The 22,643-nt window shown below is 39.7% G+C and overlaps 1 protein-coding gene across 2 annotated transcripts in view; it reads left to right on the forward strand.

The window, feature by feature from the left end:
* The first annotated feature begins 214 nt into the window (after positions 1–214).
* The window catches only part of Cyyr1 (cysteine and tyrosine rich 1), a 98,273-nt gene continuing 75,844 nt past the window's right edge, over positions 215–22,643 (forward strand). The window contains exons 1-3 of one of the 2 annotated variants that reach the window (XM_038346554.1): positions 215–607; positions 5,421–5,523; positions 17,108–17,185. In XM_038346554.1, the coding sequence (XP_038202482.1) occupies positions 535–607; positions 5,421–5,523; positions 17,108–17,185 (254 nt within the window). In that variant the 5' untranslated portion in view covers positions 215–534. The remainder of the gene's footprint in view (positions 608–5,420; positions 5,524–17,107; positions 17,186–22,643) is intronic. The other variant, XM_038346555.1, reaches the window with a different exon arrangement.

Here is a 22,643-nt window from a genome sequence, read left to right on the forward strand (position 1 = left end):
CCATCCATTGCTTCAAGGCAGATTGGAAGTGTTTTAATCCAAAGGAGACAGTAGTCCCCAGGGGTAACAAAAGCCAAACAACTCAGAAGTTCCTTCCTGAGCCAAGTACCTTGTCATTCAACAGAGGAAAACTCAGCGAAATGGGGAGGAGTCTGTCACCTCCCCACCCCCATCCCACTTTGGTGCCACCCTCACAGATGAAATGTGAGCCTGGGTGGTCAAGGACGCCAGAGAAGCTGCTTTTTGCTTGCCAGAGCCAGCACCTTTGGGCGGGACAAAGAGCCCCTGCCGCAGCTCTGTTGCCAGGCAAGGACCACTGGCGCCCAGCTCCCCGCAGCCAGCCGGCTTCTTCAGGGCTCTGGTTAGGGTCATGGCCAGACCTGCTCTGGACCCTGCTCTCGACAGCACAGCCCTGTACACCTAACCACCCTGTATCCTCCTAATCGCTGCAGGGTTTCCTGGCCGTCCCTTTACTCCACCCTCTGCCAGGTCTACCCGTCCGTCCTACAGAGCAGCTTGGTGCCACCGGCTTGGATGGACGTGCTGAGGCTGCCCCAGCGTCCTGGGGTCTTGCTTCCGAAGTTGGTTCTGCTCTTTGTCTACGCAGGTCAGTGGTAGCGGGAACAGGAAGAGAGGGTGGTGGGGCTGGGGGCCATAGAAGTAAGTAAGAGTGGAGATCCCCTAGGAGGCAACTCCAGCCGCCCTCATGCTGGAACCCCCTTCTCTCCTTTAACATTACTGTTTTGCTTTCTTTTCTGTTTGCTAAACAACTCAGAAACTCTCTTTTAAGGGGATTTAATCTGACTACTATAAAAACACATCTTAAGTGAACCCTGGTGGAGGGCCTGCAGAGACTTTTTAAAATACTTGAAATTTAAAGGCGAGGTTATTAGAAAAAAACGCACTAGTGAATTTTGCATTTCATGTCAGGCTGCTCCCGTTCTGAATAATCCAGTTTTACCTCTCAGATACTTTAGACACTTCCCGGTATTCTTTAGAAGATCCACAAGGACTTGAGTCTAGACTTGTGTCTGAGCAATCAGATGCTCTGAGCTATTTCGCCAGAGTTTCTTTCGTGTTTGGTGTGATTAGGCAGGCACCTGTTTGAGAGAAGCCCCTCATCTCCTTCCTTATAATTATTCTTAGTGGCAGTTGCTAATAATTAATGAAGCAGAGTGGTATTCTTGTTCTGTGATTGATGGGGAGCCTTCCGTGGCCTTTCGCTGCTTGCTCAAGTATAGAGCTAATTACAAGCACCCTCCTTGCAACCACCTATTCGCAGAGTATAAGCTTAAAACATCTTGTGTTTCTTACTTTCTATGGCAAAGGATCACAGGCTGAATGATAAAACCGCAGAGCTGTTTACGTCGCCATACCTACGAAGACATTGCAACTAGAGCAATGTTCTTCAACCTTGTGAGTTGCAGCCAAAGAACTGAATTTCAGCATTGCAGCAAAATAATTGAATTCCTCACCCCCACCCCACCCCACACCCACTCCAGTTCTGCCAGAAAGGAGTCCTTACTTGTAGAAAATTTTAATCTATTAAGATGCAAACTAGGGCCTGAGGTTGAGTACAGGCTTTTGTAGGGCATTAACCAACTGTGGTGGCCCTTGTCAGATATCCCAGCTCTGGGGAGGTGAAGGCAGGAGAATCAGAAGTTCCAGGTCGTTGTCAGCTACATGATTGGTTTGAGACCTCTCCCCACGTCCCCGGGGATGTATGAGACTCTATTTCAAAAGTAAGCAGATTTTGAACAACAAATTACTGTCTAAAAGTTATCATATTAAAGATTCTGTAGGGGAAATGCTGACCTTCTAATATAAGAAATAAGTAGGAAGAGTGCCTCTTGATGAATATAGTTCCAATTCTAGTGATGGCAGTGTTCCTGCTGTTTAGATTGTATATAGCTTCCCCATTGGGAAGAATCAACTGCATTCCTGAAGTTTACATCAGCATCTCCCCCCTAGCTTCTTGAAATCAACGATTCGATTCTTCCCACCTCTTCAGCTTATCCATGTAACACAAACACAAGAAAATAACAAGAAGCAAATGGAGTTTAATGACCTGGTTGCCTTGACTCAGTCACTTCATGGAGCCACAGTTTCTGTGCTCGCAGTCGCTCCCCTGTGACAGGCTGAAAGGCTGGGTTCTTTCCACTTCTGCTCTTGCCCTCTCCAGTTCTCGGACTACCCACGACTCCTCCATGGTTCGGGGAACCGACATCAATGGACAGCAGTTAGCTGGCTGGTTTCTATCAGCAGTTTCCACATTAAAATGTTCTCTCCTAAGTTCCTACCTAATAAGCTACAGAGTAGTTGCAAGCCAACACTAACCTATCCTGTTATCACCTGTAAGGAATGCTGAATTGATGAGTTCTTTGGTGGAACCTGAACCTCAGAAGCCAGAGGCTGTCTTAAAGCTGCCATACTCACTTAATACTAGCCCAAAGGCCATGCTCTGAGTTTTCGGAGGGGATAAGGTGAGCTCCTAGGTCAGTTTAACATGGGAAAGCGTGTATCACAGACCAGGTACAATCTTGTACTAGCACTATCAAAGAAGGCGGCCATAATGCTATTTCAAACGAGTAAGCCCCTTCTGCTAATGCTTATTTTATTCAGCAAAACAGCCTCACACACAAGCAAGGCTAAGGGCTCAGTCAATGTGCACATAGGAAAGGTTACATGGTAAAATGTAAAATCCCAACAGTGGATAGCTCAGTTAGGTTGGAATTAAGAGATGCAATTGGATGCATGTGGTTAGATGCCTGAATATTCAATAAGTGATTTGCTAGTTTCACAACACACACACACACACACACACACATATGCACACACAAAACCTAAGTGGATACTTTGACTATGGCCTAGTTACATTGCACAAAGCAAGCATAATACATTAATGGTCTATTTGGTTAAGCAAATGAGAGTAAATTCTTCTACATTTAACACATTGTGCTTTTTCGTGGAGGGGTTTTGGAAAGAGATCCTGATGAAGTGTTTATGTTATTGTCCAACCCCCACTGCAGGTTACAAAGACAGGATTCTATCAAGGTTTTACCTTCCGGGCCTCAGCCTGTGCTTTCTGCCCCTCCTTTTCCTTCCTGTCTTAGTCTCGCAGAAGCCATTTCTAAGCAAAGACTTCTAGCCAGATAATGCTATCCTGTACTACACATTCCTGAAGGTGGGGTGGGCAAATATTCTGGGGGAGCTTTCCAGATCACACCTTTCATTAAAAACTGCTTGAAGACAGTTTGAACTGACTTTCAGGAATATTTGGATATTAGGAATGATGTTATTTTGTCTTCAGAGGGCAACTGGACTGCTCCATTATTTTACAAAGGAGAGAGAGCCAGCCTTGTGTAGTCCAAACTATAATCTTCATCATATTATCCTGAGAATATGAGAAAAAGTAACCATGATAATACAGTAAGCTTTGAAGTCTGATTGAAGCCTCCGTTAGGAGGGCTATGGTTGTTAGAAAATTCCATAAAAATAGTGTGTGACATGACATGGATGTTTGCTGTAGGAATTATCCAGTTTCTTGGCCAGAAAATCTGGGGCTTGGCTTCCTGTAAAGTTGGCTCACGGTGTTTTGATAACACTGTGTCCTTATTGCAGCAGTACCTAGTGCAATGGGGGCAACTGAATCGTTTAATTCCCGGGCAGCTTGATTGTAAGTCACTGCTACCAACACCATGAATTCATGATCTGAGTAGTTTTAAAAAAATAAAAACAGTGACACATCTCCTCTAAACTCTGAAGGTAGATGACTTGGCTAAATACTTGAATCAATTCAACAACAACAAAAAAATTGAGCGGAGAAATTCAGTAAGAACACTGTAGAATAGGAAGGCTAAAAAAAAATTATGATGTCCTAGATGGGAGAGGTGTCATAGACCTCGAATCTAATCTCCTTGTTCAGAAGGTGAAGCCAAGACATCTAGAGATAAATGTCATCTTCAGCATTCATGTAGCCAGTCAAGCCTGGGCTACATTACCAAGGTATATCTGAAAAACAAACCAAAGAAATTTTCAAAAATGGTGCATTTTTTTAAAACACTATTATTCATACAGAAGCTCCTCTCTTGGAGCTATATGATTTATTACGTTTCTTGTGTGGATTTAAGTAGAATAGCAAAAATAATTTCCCTCTCCAGTCAAGTGGAAACCTTTAAAGTTCATTTTGTTGATCTGTGATATAGAAATAAAATGAATAAGAAGAAAATATGACCTTTCTCACTTGCTCCACAAAACCCACATTAATTAACGAAGTCAGACAGGATGTACTCCATTTGGATCACATCTTAGGAAAACCTAACATAAAAACTCGCTCAAGTTTCCTTTGTAAGAGACAGCAATAAAAGAACATGGGACCATAAATATAATACCTAGTATTTTCACTATTTCAACCTTGACAGGAAACCAAAAACTTCATTTAATTTATCCCGTACAATTGGCATTGCTTTCTGTAGCCCCGTTGAAAATGACGTATTTTGAAATTCTTGAGCATAGACTGTAAACTGGGGATCTATAGTGTTTTTTAAATGTGTACCTGAAACCCAGCCACCATAGTTTATCCTGTTTGTTAAAGCTCAATGGTAAATCTATACTGAAAAATATATCATTTACGTGGAACAGAAAGCTGCTGAAGGTCAGTTAAATATTTTTATATAAATTTTCTTGTTGAAAAGTACTTAAGGAAAAAGCAATGTGGTCATATTAGGTCCAACATATCCTTTTAATCAGAAATTTCCTGCTTAGCATTATACTGTTTTATAGCTTATTGATTCTTCAATATGGCATTAAGTAAACTGTCAATTTAAAAGTTATTTATGTGAACATCTTCGGTACCCAAGTCATTATCTTCCAAGCCTAATGGACCAACAGCATGCATACTAAACTATGTAATTGTATGTATAGGAAATATGATTGTGGAGGTAAAAAAATAACAACATAAAAGGAAGCATATTAATAAATTACCGTGGCAAATGTACACATTAGTTTTCAATGGTTACTATTGGTAATTACCTATGTCAATAATAGTTTCTAATAATTGAAGTTAACAGAGAATCAACACTCTAAAGCCATGAAACTGTGTTTTTAGAAACTAGAAGAACTCTATTGGCAACTTTATTGACTGATGGGTTGATGCATTCGTTTCATCTCAATCTTGTTCACCCAAAGTAAGCTACAGTTACAGTGTTCAGAGCAAGGACTTGGGAGGAAGGTTTTATTTCTAAAAGCTAAGTTTACTGGGGAGAAAAACCAACTGAGACCCTTGGGAACATTTTGGAATTTAGAGTGTGAAAATGAACATCGATGTGCTAAAAACTGGTTGACTGACTCAGACATGAACAGAATCATTTTTCTTTAAGCTGTGACTTCACAACTCAACTGCTCTCCTTTTTCCTTTGTAGAGGATTGCCTTGCTCAGTGTGGCAAAGACTGCAGGTCTTACTGCTGCGATGGAAGTACCCCCTACTGTTGCTCCTACTATGCCTACATTGGGAACATTCTCTCGTGAGTAGCGCTCCAAATGGACAGTGTTCTTCTTCCTTTGGTCAAGTCACACTTTCAAGTAACACCAGGTTACAGGTGCAGAGAGGAGAGTGAAGGTTGATGCAGAAGATGGTGTCTCACACCTGTAATTCCAACACTGGGGAGGCTAACCCAGAAGAATTGCCACGGGTTTGAAGCCAGCCTGCATAACATAGTTAGTTCCAGTCCAGTCTCGGCTTCATTTGTTATTGATTTAAAATCTTTACTAGAGGTTGAAACATGTGTTAAAAACTTGTGTATCCTCTTACATGACAGATGTGTAAATTAATAAAAAAATTGTCTCTATTAGTAGGGAGTTTTAAAAGGATCCTTTCTCTGTTTCTCATGCGTATTATAGTAATGAGCTAAGTAGTCTTATTTTGATAATGCTTTCGTGATATGGTTTTGTCTCCTGTGTTGAAGGATGTATAAACTAACATTTGTTGTTTAATGATGGTCAACTTCTTTTACCAACCATGCCCTAATTGTCTAATACATCCACTAGTTAAGGAAAAGGAGAGGTTGTGAATAAATGAAACAGTTGTAATAGAAAATCTTAGTTATTTCCATAATATATATAAGACAACTCAGAGGAACAAATTTAGAACCTAAATGAAGGCAGGTGTGAGTAATAATATAATCATACCTCACACACATGAAAAGTACAGGTAAGTAGCTCCCTGTATTGGATTCAAAATATATTTTAGTGCCACTACTGAGCAGAGGACAGTGAAGGTAAAGCCTGCCTTTGGATTGAAAGGCTAGGAAATTATTTCATGAGTGTGGGCTTGCGATTCCTCTGCCCATAAAGTTGGCGGTGAAAAATAAAGTGTTGGCAACAGAGCCCTTCCTGCAGTGAGACTCTCCTCTGGTGTGCTCTCACTCGGCTATGAGCAGGTCCTCTGCTGCTCTTCTTTCCCACGTGCACATGGATGGAGTGGGAGGAACTCTTCCATTCTCAAGTAATTCTGCTTAGCTTCTGCCTTCTGAAGGCTCAAGAGGAAGCAGGAAAAGTTGGGCTAGGTTCAGCAGGTCCAGCTTCTCTTGGAACATGCCCACTGAGATGCTGGCAACAAAATCCTCTGTTTCTCAAAAGGGAAACCTGACATAGACACTCTCTAGAATTCATGCTAGACCTGATATTAGAGATCTGTTTGACTATAGACCTCACTCCCCAAAAATCTGGTTTGGGGTATTATTGAAGACTGTTAGCTATGGAAGAAATTCTAGGATAAAATTTTAAAAATGAAAGATTTATTAATTTTCAGTAGTAATCAAATATTCAATAAAATATAAACTAGGTCAAATTTTTGAATTTTTCCTTATGGAAATTCATTGGGAAAGCAATTAACTGTCAATCAATAATTTTTTTTACAGAAATGGGGTAACTCAAATGTAAATTGGTAACAATTTTTATGATTATAGATCTCGTCACAGAATATAATATAACGTGAAGCTTCTGTTTAATAAATTACATGTTTTAGAATGATTTCTGAATGCCATGTAGATATGTGAGTGGAAGCAGTGACGGCAGAAGTGAGCGAGTCTGGGATTCTTTGGTCCAGTGGCCCTGAGGCCTTTATCTGTGCACTCACTACTTTCTGATACGCAGTGTGCCCAGTGTCCTAGCTCCCCACTCCCTCTTAGACAGAAATAAATACCGTGGACTCAACTATTCGCCAAAATCGCTTAACATTTTTTAATTTGAAGATATGCTTTCTGTGGCTTAGGTTCCAAAAGGTGCAATTTACACACCCTTTCTGATCAACACATTTGTCTGGGTTATTAGAACCATGCGCTTGCTCCACACAGAGAGGACAGAGAATTGTGTTTTAGAAGGGAAAAGTAAACACAGACGGAATTATATTTCAGGCAGTTAAAACGGAGCTTTCTGTCAAAAATAGAAACTTCTTAGTAAATCTCTTGCTAAACAATACTTCAGGGGAGGAAAAAAAAAAACCTTTAAAGTGTTTTTCCCAGTGGAAGAAGGAGGATACATTTTCAGGGTTTCCGGTCATTGTTTCACATTTGAAAAGAGTTCTCAACTCCACCCAAGCTTTTTTCTGTTATTTTGCGGTGGAGGAATGGGAGGGGGGAGTCAATTCTAAGAATGCTCACAAGAGTTCTTTCATGCACAGATTTCCCAATATTTCTGGTTTGGAATTCAAAAACTACACTTCTTCTCTTTTAAGCATCTGGGCACGTTTGGTTAAAAAATTTGGACCGTCTTAACAGAAAGTTAAACTTTTATGTTAGCAGAAAAGTAGAAAAGAAGAAAGCAATTGAGATAATAGAATATATCTTGAATAATTTTATAAATTGATTCTGCCTCATGGTTTATTTTCAAAATAAAGATGTTGGTTTAGTTTTAAATGAACTTTAGAAGCAATGAGGGAGAGCTCAGAAGATGACTTAGGGCATTCTGTAAAGTCTGTAAATAGGTTAAGGGAGGTCTGTGGGACCTTCTTCCTGGGGCTCCCTCTGCCAATGCAGCAATCACAGGTGAGGGGAGAGAGACTCGTTGCTTTTTTAAAAACTTGTGCTGTGATTGTGTGTGTGTGTGAGGGGGGGGGGTGAGACAGAGAGAGAGAGTCTGCAGTGAGATGTTTAGAGAAAGCTGCACAAATGGCAGTTGATAAGAGATTTGAAGGAAGGGTAGCATGTTTACACAAATGGACAGTGAAGGAAGGGAAATGCCTTCCAGACACAGAGACTCCTGCACATACAGCCAAAGATAGAAGCAAGGAAATGATCTCTTGTTCAAAGTCGCTGGGGTAGGGGCTGGGGAGTGGGGGAGAGTTTATCTTGGATTCAAAGATAGAAAAATGTGGGTCCAATAAAAGATGAATTGTTATTAATAGACTCGTATTGGCTATGTCTCCTCAAATTAAGATGAAATAATCCGTATTCCACGGTAAAAGTATACATATGACTTTATGCAGTGTGAACAGAGTCTTAGATAGCAATAAGAACACAGAGAGCAAGATAATCTCCATCATCCCTAAATGAAGATAAATATACGAGTATTCCATTGATGAAAGATCAGAATGTATACTCTGAGACTGGGCATTACGTGGGACACTTTGGATAAACTACATGAGAGTTTTTCTATATTTAAGAGATTTCTGATAATATGAGCACCGACTTGAATTTTAAAAGACTCTCTATGCTTAAAAAATACTGAAAAATTGGTTTAATTTGAGAAATAAGGAGTTTCCCATCAGATTTATTCACACATTTATTCACACAGCAACTCTCCTACAGAGAAGGCGGGGCAGACCCCATGATGGATAGGCAAAGAGGTGAAGAGGTGGCAGCACTCAGGCTGCTGATCAAACCCAGCTGACATTCCCTAGAAGTGAGTCCAGGGCAAAGCTGTGGTTTGCAGAGTGCTCCTTAAAACTGGCAAATTCCCAGAGAACACAGAGGGTTACCCAGTCACTGTTTACTGTGATCCACGGTAGCAAACTAAAAACTAAAATTTTGTTGCTGAAAATAACGACACCCTGCCATGCCAGAAAATTATGGTACAATCTTAAATGTGTACAATCTTAAATGTGAGCCAGACTGTTGGGAGGCAGTGTGAGCCAACCGTCAGATATAGGACTTAAATCTCTAACTCAAAAATAGGATTTTGCTTTTTCAGTCGACCACTGTAAGACCAGTCCCAAACACATCATCTAATAGCAGTAATAATAATAATAATAATAATAATAATTCCCACAGAAAGAACTAATAATGGAGATCCTGGTAGGATTCGGTTTCTCTTCTTCTCACTGAGACGTGAAAGATGTATTATCCACAGTTTTACAAAGACAGCCAATAAATGCCACGACTGTGGTTTTAGAGCCATGCTATGCGTGAGAGCAAGAGGAAGTTAACAGATAAAGGTATTACATTTTCAAATGGCATTTGTGGTCCTGTGATCACTAAGTAGTTGAGGATGTTAATTAAACTCAGGAGACTTGTGCATCTGTTAGGAACAGATGAAAAAGTGAACTAAAATGATCTTAGTTTCAGAAATGAGAAAACTAACTCTGAAAAGTAAGCACTGAGCAAATCGAAGTTTCTGAGGGTTCTAGTTTGTTTTCTGTTACTGTGATTAACCCCTCAATCAAAGCACATTTGCGGAGGAAAGGGTTGATTTGGCGTACACAGTCTGTCGTAGAGGGAAGTGAAGACAGGAATCTGGAGGCAGGTACTGCAACAGAGATGGTAAAGGAATGGCTTTGCTGCCCATGGCTTGTTCAGTTTGCCCTCTTACACAACACAGGAACGCCAGTCCAGAAGTGGCACCATTCCCAGTGGGCTTGACCTTCCCACATCAAGCACGGATCTATGAAATGCCCTACAGAGGTGCCCATGGCATCACTCTGTTGGGGGCAATTCTTCAGTTAAAGCTCCCTTTTGCTAGGTGATGCTACTTTTTGTTTAGTTGATAAAAAAAAAATACTAACGAAGACGGTGAAAGTCTTCATTTTTGTTTTAATAATAACACCATGATGAACAACAACAACAAAAGATAATGTTAAAATAAGATGAACCTGATTGAAAGTATAATAATACCAAAAAAGAAAGTAGATGTCTTCCAGAAGACATGATCATATATTTGGGATTATTATTATTATTATTATTATTATTATTTTGGTTTTTCGAGACAGGGTTTCTCTGCAGCTTTTTTTAGAGCCTGTCCTGGAACTAGCTCTTGTAGACCAGGCTGGCCTTGAACTCACAGAGATCTGCCTGCCTCTGCCTCCCGAGTGCTTGGATTAAAGGCGTGCGCCACCACCGCCCAGCTATTTGGGATTATTTTATTAACAGGAAATGTGAATACATTAATAAATGAAACTTTTCAGTCAAATTTATTATCTACTCAAGTTGCCTTTGTATATGAAATCTACTTATCATAAACATAATTTGCTTTAAGAAAAAATAAGTGTGGTTTCAAGGACACAGTGCCAATAAATTATTTCTACAAATGCACTCCCCGCTACCAGTGACCAGTACCGTGCTCTGGGATGAAGGTCTGGCAGAACCAAAGAAAAGCAGGCTTCACTTTGACTTGAGGGTGCCCTGAAGGCTTCATTTTTGTTTGTTTGTTTGTTTGTTTTTTCGAGACAGGGTTTCTCTGCGGCTTTAGAGCCTGTCCTGGAGCTAGCTCTTGTAGACCAGGCTGGTCTCGAACTCACAGAGATCCGCCTGCCTCTGCCTCCCGAGTGTTGGGATTAAAGGCGTGCGCCACCACCGCCCGGCTCCTGAAGGCTTCTTGAAGAGGAGTTATTGTGAAATAAACCTCAAGGGCTGGGAGTGTTGCACAGCTGCTAGAGAGCTTGACTAACATGGACAAGAGCCTCACTTGGATCTCCAGCACTGCCCAAATCAAGTGTGGTGGTACATTCCTGTAGGGCCAGGCTTTGGAAGGTGGAGGCAGAGTGGTCAGGAGTTCAAAGCCACCTTCAGCTATGAGGAGTTGAGAGCCACTCTACCTTCAGGACACTCTGTCATAAAGAAATTTCAAAAGTGAAAGAAACTGATAAAAATATATTCCATATTGTTAAAACACTAATAAAACTAAGGACAGAAGGGAATTTTTGATTAGATTATCTTCATAAGGTCAAATTACCTTGCCATAATACCCATATTTACTGGTATGATGCCTTCCTTTAAAGCCAACGGTAGACAAGCCTGTCAGTCACTATGGCCACTTGACATTGTACCAGAAATCTTAATCTGTATAACTCACAGATGCTATAAAAAAGATAAAATGACTGGAAGGACAAAAACTGTCGTCATTTTTAAATAATGTGACTGTCACTATGAAGACTTTCTAAACTAACAAGAAAATTTCACAATTGTACACCGAAGTCAGTGGACTGCTAAATGCCAGCAACATGTATTAGGAATCATAATGTGTATATAAACAAATACCCCAGACTGCTCTGGGACCATAAGAGAAAGGAGTTAAAGCTCAGCAGCAGAGTACTTGCCTTGCACGCAGAATGTCCTGCCTTCCATCCCATCATTCCTACTACACCACTCCCCCCTGCCACACACAATAGACTCGAAGTAAATAGTAAGCAACTCCATATATGCTTGACATTTCCCGAGCAACACAAACACAGAAAAGATCAATATTATTATTTATTTTCGTGTCACTGTGGCCAAAACACCTGATTGCATGGCTACCCTACTTGAACAGAATCTCTGGATTAGGAGAGGCAAGAGATCTTCACTGCTCCTTGGCAGGAGGAGACAGGAGGGAGTCGAGGATAACACACCTTCAAGGACCTGTTTCTAGTGGTCACCGTCCTCCAGCTAGGTCCCTCCTCAAGTTCCCAGAAATTGCCAAAGCAGCACCATCAGCTAGGTACCTAGGCTCTAACGCATGTGCCTATGAGGACATTTCTTATTCAGACCACATCCGGGTGAGTGGGGAAGAGAGGCAGCATTCCTCTGTGGGTAGAATATTGTAGTGATGTCAATAATACTCAACTCGGCCGGTACTTCCAGGGCTCTGTCAATTCCCCGTCATTTCAGGCAAAATCCTCAGAGCTGCTTTTTATTGAGCTTGGGAGACTGGCTCTCAGGTTTATGTGTGAATAAGATCTTAGAAAAGTGGAAGTGCTTGTCATAAAAGCAAGACAAACAGTCATTCCCTGTAGACATGAGAGATAGGAACATTTATCATACTCCTACAATCCTGGTTATTCAGGGGCTCAAGGCAGAATGACCATGAGGCCAAGGCTAGCCAGGGAAACATAGTGAGATCCTGTCTCTAGAGGAAAATAGTGCCTGTGAGATATCTCAGTGGATGAATGTGCTGCCTGAACAAGGCTGGCAACCTGAGTTTGAGCCCCACAACCCATGGTGTAAAGAGAGAATTAACTTCTTAGAGTTGTCCTTTGATCTCCATACATGCTATATAGCACACACATGGCTACCATCTCTCTCTCTCTGTCTTTCTCCCTTTCCTCTCTCTCTCCCTCCCTCCCTCCCTCCCTCCCTCTCTCTCTCTCTCTCTTTCTCTCTCTTTCACACACACACACACACACTAATAATAAAAATAGTAATAATAACAATAAATTTAAAAATAGAATACACTTACTAAAAACAAATGGAGTGTTATTAGTGATGGAAAAATCAGAAGAATGAAGGGCTTAGAAGTTTGCTGGTCTCAATTTGATAAACTGGAGAAGCATCACTGACAACAGCAGGGAAGAGGGAGGCTGGAGAGCAACTGGCCCCATGGACAAACATCGGAGAGGAGGAGCGCATTGCTATCTACCCAATCAGCTGCTCTTCCCAGGCTATGACACAAATGCAGGCATTTACAGGCTTTTCAAATGGGCAGAGAGCAACTTCATAACCTATGTTTTCAAATGCTGCAGTGCTTTCCCTAGGAAGAAATGAAAAGTTTGAGAATATGATGCGTTGAATGTGATATAAATGGACTAGGATGCACGCATCTACTCATGTGTGTAATCCTCATGTGTGTATGTGTCCTATAAGTTAAAAATAAACTTAATTTATTGTGGAATAATCACAGGAATTTAATATAAACAGCACTTGGAGTTTCTGATTTTGCTCATAAGCTCGCAATGAGCAGTACCTCACGACCTCATGGTGGTGACAGCGGCAGCAAGCACAGCTCCTAGTCAGGCCACCATCAAAGCAGAAGCACCTGGTATGGACAAGGCACTGTCCCAGCACTTCCTGGGTCTTCTGTGTTAGCCATTTTCATTACTGTAGCAAAAACCTGGATACATCCCACACAGTAAGAGAAAAGGCTTACCGTGATCTAGACTTTCAGAGGTTCCCATTCCAAAGTTACTTTCTCTGCTTGCTTTGGGCCCAAAGCAGCACTGTACATCATTACTAGAGTGTGTAGGCAAGAGGCCTGTTGTCTCACGGTACCTAGGAAGGAAAGAGAGAGTTCTGGGTCACAATATTGCCACCAAGGGCACAACCCCAACTTCCATTTATTGAATCTTACCTCTGAAATCTCACATGTCCAATTGCATCAAACAGATGAACACACTTTTAACACATGGGCTTCGGGGACATTCCACATCCGAACTGTAGTTTTGTGCTTTCATATCCCATCATGTCTTCAAAGTAACCATCTCTGTGTGTGTGTGTGTGCGCGTACGTGCGTGTGTGTGTGTGTGTGTGTGTGTGTGTGTGTGTGCACATGTGCGCGCGCTTGTGTGTTAAGGGAGTAGGACTTTGTCTAGATAATTTTAGCTAACTCTAGGTTAACGTAAGTCTACAGGGCTGACTTAAGATCAGCTCAGCTGAACTTGACTGTTCTCTAGGATATAGGCATTCAACTTTCCATTACCATGACAGAGCTTCCGAAGATATGAAAGTCACAAGATAGGGGTGAATGAAGAGGATCCATCACTATCATTAGGAGGACCTCAACAGTGTACTTGGGGAGGTTCCCTTTCTTGATCTCAATATCCAGATTAAAAGTTATCTTCTCTGCTACTTCTCTACCCTAATATCCTCTGCTACTATAACACTGTTCTTTCTCTACCCTATTATCCTCCAGTTCCTAGGGTCACTTGTTTGCCCTCTATCCTCCAGGCCTGCAAGGGTAAAAAGTCAGTTTGCCCACCCACCATCAAAGCTCTCGGCTCTAGGGAACAGATAACATACCCTTTTAATGCGAGTCAATCCTCTACTGAAGCACGACACCTTGAGAGTTTGTGGGCACTGAACTATTAATATGCCTCATCTGGATAAATATTTATTTAGAAAATTCAAATCATAATTTAAAGTTGTTATTGGCTTCTGAGACTATCTTTCTATGGAATATAGATTAGGTATCATCACAGCAAAGGGAATGAGAGTCACTCATCACTCCCTAATCACACTGTTTATGATAAATTAGAATTAGATGAGAGGAACCGGAGTTGAAATGCTGATTTGATTATAATGATTTAACGTCTGTATTTGCTGGTGAGTGTGCTCTGTCAATGAGGCAAAGGGATCCACCAGCCATGGTCTGTTAGGGCAAGGGGCTCCTATGTGTCTTTATGCACTTCCATAATTTGGGGAGATGAAATGTTTTATTGAGAAGGGAAAAATTACACACACTGAGTGATTTTCTTTGCTTCATTGTATCTGAAGAATTCTGGTAGGCAGCTGTAGGCCAGAACAGCATTTCCCAGCTGTTTCTCAAATCTTGAATGTTAGGAAGAACACAATTCATAACTAATGAAAATTTCAGCAGGCAAGGATAACCTCATAAAGTCTAATAGGATTTCATCTTGAAGTACCGCGGGTGGAAGTCTGGTCTATTTAACCCATGGAATCTCTGCAACTCACAACAAACAGAATTTGTGGTTTCTATATGTTTGTAATGGAAAAAGGCAGAAAGAAGTAGACCTTAGCTGCAACAAGAGGAATCCTTGTGCTGGTACACATCACACAAATTACAGAAAACATCACAAAGTACTTCAACCATATTTCTGTACACATTTGCACTGGTAAGAAGTCAGCAGAACAGTATCTCTCTATGTTACATTTTGCAAAAACAATAACTACCTGGGGTTGCAGAAGGCCAATTCTAAAATGTTAAAATGCATTCTTCCTCCACAGATGTCAGGAATAAAGCAAGATCAGTCTCCAAGATATTACACACAAAAAATTCTAGTGTTCCTACATTTTTATTTTTCTAAGTTTATTTTTGATGAAAATGTATTAATTGCACAAGTTTGTAGAGTCCAGTGATGGACAAAGGCAGAAGACATGCAGTGGTCAGACCCAGCTTACCTTTACCCATCCACCTCCCACTTCCCAACCTATGTAATTTCTCCTCTATTCAAAAGAAGGTATTTTTTTTTAGAGCTTTTACATACACATGTCATGTTTTCGTTTCTGGCTTATTTTGCTTAATGCTCCCATGTACTAGCTATTTTCTACATATGACAGCATTTTCTATTCTTTTCTGTTGCTAAACAGTGAGTATCATTATTCATTCCTCATCCATCCATCCACCCATCCATTCATTGATAGGAAACCAGACCCGTACACCATCCATTCATTGATAGGAAATTAGACCCATACACCATCCATTCATTGATAGGAAACTAGACTGATTTCACATCTTAGCCACAGCTAATGATTAGAACTAATTTAAGCATATGCTTTATATCTAAACCCTCTACGTTTTTATCTCAAAGAATATCCATTCTTACACTAGCTGGAGAGTATTCACCATTTGCAAGGTAAAACTGAACAGCAAACATTTTTGGAGGGTGCTTGTACTTCATAACAGCTGTAATGAAGTGAAGTTTAGAAGAAAGATCATAAATGTCTTTGGAATTTTCTTAGTTTTCATAACCCCATTGATCATCCTTTGAAAAAGGCTAAAAGGGGGAATAATGGGAATAATTTGCCTTTTTTGTCATAAAGGGGCTGGACTTTATTTATATATGAAAACAATCAGGAAGAATTTGTGCATTTTTTGTTGGTAAACCTATCAGGCTTTGTAAATATCTGGACTAAGAGAGAAAGGAAAACAAGTACAAACCAAAATGACTTCTCTGAGGTCATTCAGAATTCTGGAGGGTGTGCAGGCTGCCATTCCAGGTAAGGGCTTTCCATGGCCCACTGGACTACCAAGATCTGCTACAGCCACCTGCTGACACTGGAGCATTTCAGCCACAGAGAGCACGCTCGGCCTTCATGGAAAGCAATCCTCCCTTTCCATCAAATGTGGTTATAATCTGCTGACTGGAAGGCAGCTCAGTAAGTGCTGCATCCTTCAGGTCAGTGAAAGTCACACATTCTACATTTAAATGCCTGCCATGTTACCATAGGCTGACCAGGGAGTTAGAACACAGAGTCAGAAGCAGAAAGAGGTCTAAATAAAGATACATAACTCTTATTTATGGAAAAGAAATAGCCAAAGCCAAGAGGTAAAGATTTGCTTCACAAATAGATTTGTTATAGAATTCTAATTAATTTCCTTTTCAAAATTTAATTCACAAGTGCTCTGGCATCTATTTTGAACAATTCTGGCTCTTCTCTATTGGGACATGAATGATTAATGTACGCAACAGCATTCTGGCAGCTGTGCATTTCTGCAATATGATCATGTTGATCTATAGATACAAGTTGCCTTTGCATGTAGCAGTTTAGAATTGCCCAGATTAGGCTTTTCAAAGATTGCACTAATTAGCAGTTCTCTCAATAGAAGTAAGTGCTTATAAAACTTACAGGTGTTTTAAGGACAACGATTGCCATGAAGATGTTATATATATTCTATGATCACAGCAGTCCCCAGACAGAAACCATTTCCAGTGGTAGTAAATAAGAGCCAGATTGTATGCCAAATCAAAGATATTGATTAGTCCAAGGACTGAGATTTATCAAGACTAAAACAATTTTTTTATTCATCTTGTTGGCTTTATAATGACTTTGTACAGTCAACATATTACGCATGTCATAAAGTATGTGCCATATTTATGGTAACTTTTTCCTTTCTTTTCTTTCCTTTTCTTTCCTTTTTCTTTCTTTCTTTTTTTGTCTCCTTACTTTCTACTGTAAACCTTAGTTCTTATTCTGGGCAAGATGGAGGAAAACATACTCTGTCCCATGTCGACACCAGAACCAGCTCTCCACCCTTGACAAGGTATGTGCAGCAGCTACTTCAGGGCTATGGATACTTGGCAAATTCAAGCCAAATTCAAAGTTCTTTGTAACTGGCTATACCTTTGCCAGGTTTCTTCCTCTATTTAATCCACTATGGACCAAACATAGCCCTGACAAGTGGACCTCAGTGCCATACAGAACTGCAGGAGGAGCTCTCTGTCTCTAGCTGGGCAAGCAAAGTCTCTTTTTACTCAGGTCCTGGGGGACGTTCTGTGATGTTTTTCTTCTCTCTGATCCCTTGTACCCAAGACCCTGGATTATCCTTCAAACACTGAAGCAGCAGCAGCCACACTAACAACAATAAGATCCAGCGGGATTTAAAACTAAGGCAATTGTAATGTAGACCTGACTTTCTGATCAGAATGATACAGAACCAGAAGAGTAGAATATATCTCCAGTGTTTAAGGAGTAAGTCTCAATCTCTTCCCAATTAATGCTCCCTCTCCCTTTCTTCTTCCCTCCCTCTCTCCCTTTCCTCCTACATATGAGCCCATTGAGGATATATTGAAAGAGTTGGGTAAATAAAGCACAGTTTTTGGCAAGAGATCCAAAGGGGGTTATCTCAAGGAAGCAGAAAATACTATGAAGATCATGGCAATGGGGAAACTAAAAGGGGTCCCTATAATTATATATGGACTCCTGAACAAATGCCTAGTGACCCCAGCTAAGGAATTGACAACAGACAAAAGTAAAGATACCTAAGTCAAATTGAGTGAACCAATAAGTTTATTAGAATTACTTACAGTAATGGGAATAGGTTACTTAAGGGAGCAAAAGTGACTTAAAAGCAGTTGCATCACTGAACTGCTAATGTACAGCATGGGTGCTGGTTCATGGAAGAGAAGGAGGGGCTTAGTAAATCTGGTCATCCTCAGGAATTCTTGAAATTTCTGAGTTGTTGACACCCTGAGTTTTAAGGACTGTCATCTTAGAATGTCCTGAGTCTTAAAGAGATTCCCTGAAGTATAGAACATCGCAACTTAGAGGAAATTGCTGTACAAAACTGCTATTCACAGAAGCGAGATCTCTTCTCTCAATGGGACCTAAATTATAACATTTTCTAAGAGAATTCTGTCTCATGACATGGACTTAATAAAGTCCAAGATAAAAATTTACCATTACCCAATATACAGAGTACCACAAGAAAAGGACTCACAAGGAAGAATCCAAAGAAAATATGACAGGGATGTTGGGGTTATCTGCCAGAAAATGCAGAGAAGATACTGAAAATGTGGTATTAAAGGGAAAATACTACTTGCAATTAGTGAGGAGACTCAATCTTTTTTTTTAATTGACCAACTTTTTAATTTTTTCCTCATTCTTTTATTAAAAATTTTCATCTCCTCCCCTCCTCCTCCCCTTCCCTCCCCTTAGAGACTCAATCTTTTAAAGTGCTGAAAATACAATGAACAGAATAAAAAATAATTAGAACAAAAGGTACAGCCACCATTTTTAAATAAATTCTCTCGATGTGCTCTGTGACAAAATAGAGATGTCATAATAAAGAACATGTACACCTAAACACAAACCAATAGAAGTTATCCAGCCAGATAATTCCCACAAAAAAGAAGAAACATTGAAAAACAAATGAGCCAACCCTCAGGTGCTTGCAGGGTCACATCTCACATGAATGTATCATCAGATTCACTGAGGAAAATGGGACCAGTGTGATACACTGAAGCAATGTCCAATTTGGTGAAAGACTCTCCATACTGAAAAAAATCTCTGCCAACTCAAAATAGGAAAAACCCAAATAAACCTATACCCAAGCAAAGCAGAATTCTACAAGATTTTCAAAGAACTAATACCAATACTCCTCAAGTTGTTCCACACAATAGAAACAGAAAGAACATTGCCAAACTCTTTTTACAAGGCCACAATTACCCTGATATACACAAAACATTACTAAGAAATAGAATTACAGACAAATCTTTTTTTTTAAAATCTTACTCATGAACATTGATGCAAAAATGCTCAGTAAAATACTGGCAAATAGAATCCAAGAACACATCAGAAAAACCATCCACCATTACCAAGTAGGCTTCATCCCAGAGATGCAGAGATGGTTTAACATACATAAATCTGTCAATGTAATCCACCATATAAACAAACTGAAAAAACCCACATGATCATCTCATTAGATGGTTGAAAATGCCTTTGACAAAATACAACATTCCTTCATGATAAAGGACTTGGACAGAGCAGGGATACGAGGAACATACCTAAACATAATAAAGGTAGTATACAGCAAGCCAACAGACAATATCAAATTAAATGGAGAGAAACTCAAAGAGATTCCATTGAAATCAGAAACAAGACAAGGTTGTCCACTCTCTCCATATCTATTCAATATAGCACTTGAGGTTCTAGCTAGAGCAATAAGTCAACAAAGGGAGATCAAGGGGATACAAATCAGAAAAGAAGTCAAACCTTCACTATTTGCTGATGATATAACAGTTTAAAGAAGTGACCCCAAAAATTCTACCAAGGAGTTTTTACAGCTTATAAACACATTCAGTAATGTAGCAGGCTACAAGATCAAAAATATCAGTATCCCTCCTAATATAGATGATAAATGGGCTGAGAAAGAAAATCAGAGAAACAAAAAAATTACAAACTAAGGAAAATACTTTGAAAGAACACTACTATAGAGGACCCGTGGTTTGAATACTTCTTTGATGCATTTATCTAAATTGTTCTGTTAGTATTAAAATCTCAGAAGTCAGATACTTGGCTAACAACCTGATAGATCAACTAAGTATTGGAGGAACAATCAGTTTACCCTCTCTTTCCATGCTTCTCCAATCAAAAGGGTTGATGAATCTTTCTAAGGCCATCCCTACTCTTTCCTTTTCCTCTCTATCTATTGTATCCTGGTTCATTCAAAATCTCTATGATTCATCCCTAGTCAGCTAGTCATTGATTTTGTCCCAATTCAAAGTTAACTTTATTAACAGTCTCTGAGTATCACAGACAGATCAAATATCTCACAACATTTCTCCTTTTGTCTAAATAAAAAGGAAAGGCTTTTTGCCTCTATTACAGTAAAACTATATGTTTTATATTTGGCAAAATTAGAAGAAATTACCCTATTATTTGTTTTATCTTGATGAGTCCAAAGTTTTATACCTAAGCCACTTTCTGTGATAACCTGTATTACCATTCTAAAATAACTTTTTAGATCTTAAAACATTTTCTTAGATAAACAACTTAAGCTTTTATGCCTAACCTTATAAACTTTACATTTCTTTTTTAAGTTTCTTTCCTAAATTTGGTAAGAAGGAAAACAATAACTATAACCATCTAGTCTTTAACCCCATCAGAGACCTGAGAATAATGGAATATTAACTGAATAAACAGGAAGTGCAGAGCAACTAAATTCCAAAAGTATAGAAATGACAGAGACATCTGGCTGCCTGGACAGTCACACAATGTTACTCTGCAATGTTGGGACATCCACCTACAGGTCTAGAATTTCTGACAGACTTTTCTATGAAACAGGAATTTTGAGGGACTGTCCTACTTTGTCTTGGCACAGTTTGGTGACCACCTTCTTTTTCATCCAACTTTTCCATTTTGGACAGTATATGGTCATCAGTCAAGGCAAGGGCAAGGCCTTCCCTCAGTGGCTAACTGCCACAAATGAAAGCAAATGCCATACGGAGGTTCTTCACCACCTCTCATCTTCTTTGAAATAGATTGGCGCTGCCAGGAGCAGATGTATCGGTCGCACAGTCATGGAAGGTCTTATGCTACTAAAATATCTTAAATGCCATATTTTGTAGATCTCTGTAGTATTCAAAAGTATTCAAAGGCTATCTATATAAAATATATCTCTTGTTGACTTTGGAAACATATCTAATATGACTGCAAGCTAGATTGTTATAGATGACTAACTATTAACCTGCATTTATTAATTATCCTAAATAGTTTATAATAACAGCTCTCAAGGACTAGAATTTTTACATTACATTTTTAAATGAGCTGCATAGGTACAATACCTTAAACAAGAGGAGAGACATATACACAGTATGTTATAACAAAAATAACCTTAAATTTGTATCAATATGCAAAAATTCATACCAATGTAAAATATTTGAGGTTAATATTTGCTTTTTAGTTCAAAAGTAGATTCATTAATACACCCTTTTATTCTATCCTTCCCATCCTCCCCCTTTTTTATCTTTTCAGGAAGAGATCCCTGAACCTAACCTTCTTTTCTTAGTTTCTTCCCTGACCATGACCAATAACAATTTGCAACCAACCTTCCTAAATGATGACAAACATCCATAACTGACAAAATTACCAAAAAACCATTTATCACACATCTTTGGAAATTGGTCTGTAGACATTGTATTCTTAAACTTACTTCCTGTTGCTTGAGGGCAAAGGCATCTTTAGTGGACCCTGAAAAAATTAAGATAATGACCAAGTCCTGAGAGAGCTAGCTATTGTCCAGTCTCGGTGTGATAGGAAAATTCAGGGCTTATCTGAAGCCCTGGTTGGAGTAGTTAGTCAATGAGGCTAGACTATCTTAGCTAACCACTTTGAAGTTATCTATGGCTGTAACAACCTGAATATGCCCGATCTCATCTGATCTCACATGCTAAACAGTCATGCCTGATTAGATCACCTGAAAATACTAGGTGCTGTAGGGGAGTGGACAGGAGAAGCCCGCATGGTGGGAGAGGGTGTGGGGACCCCATGACTGACAGAGGTGTCTGTGAAGGACAACTTAGGCAGCTGCAGAGCTGGCAGTGAGCAGTTGTGATTCCTGTGGCTGAAGAGCTGGCTATTGCAGAAGACACCTTGTGATCCTGTGCCCCATGTGTGGTACCAGATGAAGAGTTTATCTGAATTGTTCCATTATTAATAAAAACTTGTATTTGTATAAAAATCTGATAGGTCAAGAAAGCACTGAAGGAACAACCAGCCTACCCCCTCTCTCTCTCCACATTTCTCAGATTGGAATGGCCTAGGAATCTTTCTAAATCCCTTGCAACTCTTTTCTATGTCCTCCAAAATCTCTATGTCTAATTCCAGTCAGCTAGTCATTGACTCTGCCCCTGACTTAATGTTAACGTTATTAACAGTCACAGTGTGATCAAATATCCCACATCACTTATTTTTTCTATCAGAAATCACGGGAGATAGAAATGTGACACTTTTTAAAGTTTTGGAATAGTAAAACTATATCTCTACCATTCAGTACCCAGGCAAAATATCCTTCAGCATTTAGAGCCATTTAGAGGTTAAGAAAATCTAAGGCTGCATTAGTAAGAAAAACTGACATTAGGCCAGAAGATCTGATCAAAAGGATTACTAGAAGAAGCTAAGAAATAAAGCAGATGATCCAAGAAAAAAGTTGAAATACGGGGAAGAAACTCAGATTAAGAAAATACGGTAATATTAGCCTGCTTTTTGTCTCCTTGTAGTCT

This window comes from Arvicola amphibius, chromosome 10, assembly GCF_903992535.2.
Source record: "Arvicola amphibius chromosome 10, mArvAmp1.2, whole genome shotgun sequence".
Classification (NCBI taxonomy): domain Eukaryota; kingdom Metazoa; phylum Chordata; class Mammalia; order Rodentia; family Cricetidae; genus Arvicola; species Arvicola amphibius.